The sequence below is a fragment of the Hyalella azteca genome, unplaced genomic scaffold (assembly GCF_000764305.2).
Source record: "Hyalella azteca isolate HAZT.00-mixed unplaced genomic scaffold, Hazt_2.0.2 contig15312, whole genome shotgun sequence".
NCBI classification, from domain to species: Eukaryota; Metazoa; Arthropoda; class Malacostraca; order Amphipoda; family Hyalellidae; genus Hyalella; species Hyalella azteca.
The window spans coordinates 1271-8099 of record NW_025945169.1 but is presented as its reverse complement, the minus strand read 5'-3'; the positions used below and the strand labels follow the sequence as shown (position 1 = coordinate 8099).

Below are 6829 nucleotides of genomic sequence, written 5' to 3'. Positions count from 1 at the left end.
CAAAGCACGAAAATTATTATTAAAACTTCATTTGACCTGAAAACGATTTTAATCTGCCTGAACGAAGTAAAATCTTGGAGACTCATCAAAAGAATACGTTGCAATTCATCTAAAATTGTCCTGGAACCAGTGAACTAAGAAATGTTCGACTTCATAGCGCCGATTGTGATCATATGGCGGCTACGGTGGCGCTTGGCTATGCTGGTGTTGCACGCGATTCTCCTATTGTTCTCCCTGATAATGGCCTTGCTTATGATAATTCCTACCTCAATGCGACCGGCATCCACTGAGTACTACATCTTCGCAGTCGCAATCTTCGCCTTATTCTTCTACGGAATCTTCGGGGTGGTCGTGTACGGAAGATACAGATTCTTGCTTCCCGTGTTGAGTATCGCGTCGGCGGTGCTGCTGGGGCTGGTGTTATTCACGCTAATGATGAGCTATGTGAACAGCGTAGCGTGCCGGTACGATGAGGGTACCGTGAGGCGAGTCAAAATTGACCGAAACAAATGCAGCCCGGTCCAGGGGTAGGGTGTACCGTGCCGTCACCTGGTGACAGGGTATCAGCGAGTACAAGTCCACTGGAGCAACTGTTCTACAATTGACTTCAAATCGGACGCCACCTTTCAGTGTCTTGTCAGCTCAGCAGCTCGTGAAATAGGATAAACAAAAGCTGGTACAACTCCGAATAATTCTAAACAACAAGAAAATGAAAAAGATGCGACATCGGAAAATGAGGCGGAATCAGGGAAGGACACAGCTTCGAAAACTGATAAACCATCAGGAAGTGATTAAGCTGAGTCACCCACGGGAGATAATAAAGGTTTGAGACCTGAAGATACTTCGGGAAATGCTTCAATCCCGGCAACTAAAGATCCTTCGAAAAATGTCATTACCCCGGCAACTGAAGATCCTTCGAGAAATGTCATAACCCCGGCAACTGAAGATCCTTCGAGAAATGTCATAACCCCGGCAACTGAAGATCCTTCGTAAAATCTCATAATCCCGGCAACTTCCTTAAATACTTAACAAATCTGTATGAATTCTGGAATGTGAGTATTAATTATCGATACGCTGCCGCAGGAATTATTACAGATTTTTACATGACTTATTATTAGGTTAGGTTAGGTTAGGTTGGGTTAGGAAATAATTCATGTAAAAATCTGTAATAATTCCTGCGGCAGAGTATCGATAATTAATACTCACATTCCAAAATTCATACAGATCCGTTAAGTATTTAAGGAATTATGCTTGCACTTGTTTACTTGATTCACATCAAGTTAATTAATCATTAGATGCCGAGTCCGACCTACATTCAATAAAGAAATATTATTGCTTTGTTGAAATTTCTTGAAAAATTTAATGTGTATAATACAAAATTTCAATTCTAATAAACTTAAAAAATACTTATTCACATTTATTTTAATTTAACCCAGGATTTGTGATGCCCAAATATACCACAAATATTGAAATCCATGGCATGTTGCAACGCGATGGGTATTGTTGATACGCGCTTGGAGAATTCATATGTGTTTTCAGTGACAGTTATTTCAACACAAAAAAGACCAGAACGAAGCCTAATATAAGAATAAATTGAAACTAAAGAGTTTCATCGTATCTTAGATGCCGACCTGGAAGAATATCAGGCACCCAAACTGCAGTTGAAATTCAATNCGGCAACTGAAGATCCTTCGTAAAATCTCATAATCCCGGCAACTGAAGATCCTTCGTAAAATGTCATAACCCCAGCAACTGAAAATCCTTCGTAAAATCTCATAATCCCGGCAACTGAAGATCCTTCGTAAAATGTCATAACCCCGGCAACTGAAGATCCTTCTAGAAATGTCATAACCCCGGCAACTGAAGATCCTTCGAGAAATGTCATAACCCCGGCAACTGAAGATCCTTCTAGAAATGTCATAACCCCGGCAACTGAAGATCCTTCGAAAAATCTCATAATCCCGGCAACTGAAGATCCTTCGTAAAATGTCATAACCCCGGCAACCGAAGATCCTTCGGGAACTGTTACAGCCCCGACAACTGCTGAACCTTCAGGAACTGTCCTAACCCCGATAACTGCTGATCCTTCGGGAACTCTCCCAGCCCCGACAACTTCTGATCTTGCGGGAACTGTCACAGCCTCGACAACTGTTGATCCTTCGGGAACTGTCACATCCTCGACAACTGCTGATCCTTCGGGAAATGTCCTAACCCAGACAACTGTTGATCCTTCGGGAACTGTCACATCCCCGACAACTGCTGATCCTTCGGGAACTGTCACAGCCCCGACAACTGCTGACCTTTCGGGAACTGTCACAGCCCCGACAACTCCAGACCCTTCGGGAACTGTCACAGCCTCGACAACTGCTGACCCTTCGGGAACTGTCCTAACCCCACCAACTGATGAACCTTCGAAAAATGTTACCACCTCGGTCAAGGATGATGCTTCGGGGAATGTTACAAACCAGGGCGCTGGACATCTTCCGGACTAGCATACAGCATATGCAGCTATCGAACCTATTGGAAATGAAACCACATCGGAAACTGATAGTCTTACGAAGAATGAAATATCTTCTGAGATGGAAAAGCCTAACACGAATGATACAGCATTGGGAACAGGTCAACCTTCTGGGAATGATACATCATCTGGAATTTATAAGCCGCCGGAAAATGGTGTATCATCGGGAACTGATGATCATTTGAAACAATATTCATCATCGGGACCGGATAAATCAACATCTGGAGAGAATCAAGTTAGGAAAAGGAGGCAAGAAATGACGTGGTCGAACGATGCGGTCCTAAATGAAGAGTTCTGTCGCGGATAAGAGAAATATGACGCAGAAATGACGTGCCGTAGATACGTGTCAAGTTTCCAGAACGTGACATTGACTGACGAAGACTGCAACAGAGATTCCAGCCAAGACAGAGACTACGAATGCGTTCATCCAAACACCAAGTATTGGGTGGCTACCCACGTGTCCAGAGGTCAGTGTGATCTACCCAGCCTAAGCAGCATCTCAGGAGACGAGGTCTGCTAGCTCGAGTACTACAACAAGACCGAGTGCCCGCCTCTATATGGGTTCTGGCAGACCGTTGGGTCGGACGCGTACGTCACTCGGATGACCATCATGCCCCTGGGCATGATCTATGCCCTATTTGTGGTGGTTGTGCTCTTGTTGGCGCTGTGGCACTCGGTAGACGAGTACAGGTTCGGCTAATGTCTTTGTGCGCAGTGTGAGATCATCGGGCACGCGTCGGGATTTGCTCCTTCGTACATCATGACAGCGCATCCAGTCCCAGAAAATTCCAGTCTCACGCTCCCTTCTGCACCTGAAATAAATAATTCAACACGAAGATGTAAATGGGTTAACCATGATACGGCTTCGTCATCAAAGATGGACTTTATCCCACAAGAAAATGTTGGAGCGAGAAATGCAAATGAGAGGTAAAGTACAGAGGGAAGACCCTGTTGCAGGATCTCAAACCGAACGGAAGCACACGAGATGTCAGTCCTTGGCAGCGAAGGATTCCAACAATTACATGGCAATGAGGAACCGCGTTAAGGAAAGGATCGCCATGTTGGATGTGGGGCCTCTAGGGACCACGAAGAAGTGAGGGCCAAACTCGGCCCTGGCGTGAACGATATTTGGGGCTCGTTTCTTGACCCTGACATTGAGTGTGACTGCGGCTTAAACCCTCCGATTACCAAATCATCGTTCGCTAAGAAAATTGTAAGTGATGTTCTGAAGGATTCGTAGTGCGATTCCCTGCCTACGGTTGGCCAATTCCTACCGAAATTTCTGGTCTCGTGGCCGCTGTCCTGGGCACCGTATTCAGCTGCGGTCGCTGTGAAGGATTGTAAATTCGAGAATGAGGTCCTCGAGATCTGATGTGGTATGCAGAACAGCACAGCCGCAAAAACATATTTCTCTTGAAAAAATTATTCGATGTATGAGTTATCTTCTTTGAAAATCTGTGTTATAAGTGCCTAATATATACAGATTCCACGAGATATATGGAAATATTTTAATGTACGTAGTTGTGATTCCTATTTTAACCAATAGTAGGATGGATATACCGGTCGGAGGCTTCAAGATTTATTATTTTCTCGAAATCACGCTGAATTCTTTGTACAACCAGTCATTAATTACCTGATAAAAACTGTGTTAATAATATAATAAGTTTAATTGCGTTCAATTCTGAGTTTTATTTCATCATCGTAATAAATATAGACCCATACTCACAGCAGGGCTTATGTGGTGACGATAGCATGCAGGATATTTGACTTTTGTGTTGATCTCGTTACGAGACGAGCGACGGGGCATCGATGTTCGTAACTCCGCCAGTCAATCACTGACGGCTTTACAAGCTAAATATGTTTTCCATCTTCAATGAAGTTCCATTCCGAACAGGCGTCTTTCTAATTAATTTTGAATAAGTAGCGTTTTGCAAATGAATGATACAAGTGTGTATTTATCTTTAACATGCGTCATATGTGCTTATAAATGATATAGACATATAAATACCTCTCATATTAGACTTCGCATTGCGTCTTTAGCGATCTAACGTCCGGATTAGGTGCGAGTGATCTTCAGAGTCATTCGTAATTTCGCATCAATAAGCTGTGAAAATTTAACGATGGTCAGAATCTGCGTTAGGTCATATGGGGGCTAACACTGCTATTAATATATAATACAGCGGTTTCAGCGTTTATTAGGCCGTAGGCCTGTCGCCGATTCTTAAAATTGCAGAACATCCACAATTTGTTGCGGGCTTGAACTCGCAACTCACCACTTCAAATATTCTTTGCTTAACCGCCCAGCAACGTTTATAAGCAACGTTTAAGTTGCGCTTAGTGTCTAAATTGATCTGCGGCAAATGTTTTTCTGATTTTGCGTTTAGCAGCGATCGTATTTGAGAATGAAAGCATAAATAATAAATAAAACGATCATGACGTTATAAGTAACACAGTTAGCAAGCCACTAGCTTGCTGCGTCTCATAAACTGAAAACGGTCAATGTTGCGCGAGTCAATTAACCCTTTAAATCCGACAATTCGAAAAAATAAGGAAATTTTTCGTTTAGATACTGTTTTTATAACCTAATAATAAACTTAATTAGTTGAATAGACGGCATCTGGAATGAACATAAGGCAATCCAGCTCCATCCACAGCTCCCTGAGATAAGCTATCGAAATGAAGGTAAGACAGGTGCAACTTTTGTGACGAAATTAATTCATTAACACGTGAAAGTTTTACAAGTATATTGTTATTATACAACGAATTGTCACAGTGTGTCTAGAAATAATATAAAGTAGCATATAAAACGAAAAAAAATATTGACTGTCATGCACATATATGCATATATATTATAAATAGAGAGGCCTCATAGACATATACACAGCCTCAACGAATCCAAGACACGAAGCTTCACGAGCTGGGTGTGTGATAATAAATAGCTTCATTTTTAATTAGGTCAGAATCAGTTTTAATTTAGGAAAAAATATGCATGCGACACCTTTTACGATTGTTACGAAAGCTTTAGTTATAAATATTTGTCTCAAAAGTATTAATGACATCATTTAAATGTTATAGTGATTCTCAGTCACTATAAAAGCAACTTCCATGATATCAACAATTTAATATTATTAGACCTTCTAAGACAAGTCCTAGTAGCCTAGCTATTTATTCGACCGAGGGCTGGTTCGACGCACGGCCTAGATACGGACGGCTTGGTGGCGGATATCACATTCGCTGCAAGGCTCCGGCGCGCTACGTCCGAGTGGTGTAGAATTTTTTGTGCAGACGGTGCTAGGCCATTCGATCGCCGGCTGTTGCTCCTGAGGGCTGATTGGTCAAATTCAATTGATTCGTTCAGTCTGGTGGCTTTCGGCTGCCTATATGATTGTCCAGAAGTGTTGAAGGCTACGTTCCGGAAGGCAGGAAATTCATGATGGTCCATTAGGACCATTACATCCAGGGCAGTGGTGGTCTTCGGGGGAGCGCAGCCCTACACCACAAATTTAGCTCATAAACAAGCCCTAGCGCCAACGCTTACCCAATAATGCAATAACTGGATTCTTGCTGCTACATTCTTGGATTCTTGCTGCTACAATCCTTGTAATGGTGATTTTCTGAGCAAATCAGGCATCTTCTTCGACTAGTGCAGTCATCAGCAGAGTGTCCATAGCGTTGGCAATTGTAGCACTGCAGCGGTGGAAAAGAGTAAGCTCGTACAGAGTAGGAGATGTAACCAATTTTGATCTTTGATGGAAGCTCCCTGCCTTCAAAAGTGATTATAATTGAAGTGGAACGAATGCGCTTGCCATCAACACTTCTGGTCAGTCTTTCCATTTGTACAAACTTACTCAAACCAGAGACTTGCACTCTCTTCTCCATTGCCCTGATGTCTGCTTCAACATCTACAGGTGATATCACCCCATAGGAAAATCCTGCCTGGTTGGGTTCTGCGCAGGAAACTTTCCAAGGACCTAGTTGTGTCAGCTGAAGCAGGCTATCTTGGTCTCTCCATTACATTTGGCTAGTTGAATAGCGACCAAACCTTTCCGCCGATTCACACGGACATCATCTAGTTGCAGGGATGAGAAAGGTGGAGATTCCAGTGCTGAGCAAAGCAGTTCAGGTGATGTTAGCATTTTCTTTGAGGCTTCATCAGCAGGGCGGATAAGTATTACATGTGCATTGCCACTGGCTTGCACGTCAATAGGAGACAAATGTTGGGTCACACCAGACTCACCACATTCGCCAGTCAATGAAGACTCAGGGTCAGGGAGCTGGTTCTGCCTCTGATTCACTAATGTAGACTCAGCA

At 43.0% G+C, this 6829-nt stretch overlaps 1 protein-coding gene across 1 annotated transcript; it reads left to right on the top strand.

Moving 5' to 3' along the window:
• Positions 1-1991: 1991 nt before the first annotated feature.
• LOC125179132 (pheromone-regulated protein PRM7-like) lies at positions 1992-4160 on the top strand (the record flags this gene model as incomplete). Its single annotated transcript, XM_047884362.1, has 1 exon — positions 1992-4160. A coding segment is annotated over one exon (501 nt), but the record flags the coding sequence as incomplete, so codon positions are not given.
• Positions 4161-6829: the final 2669 nt, after the last annotated feature.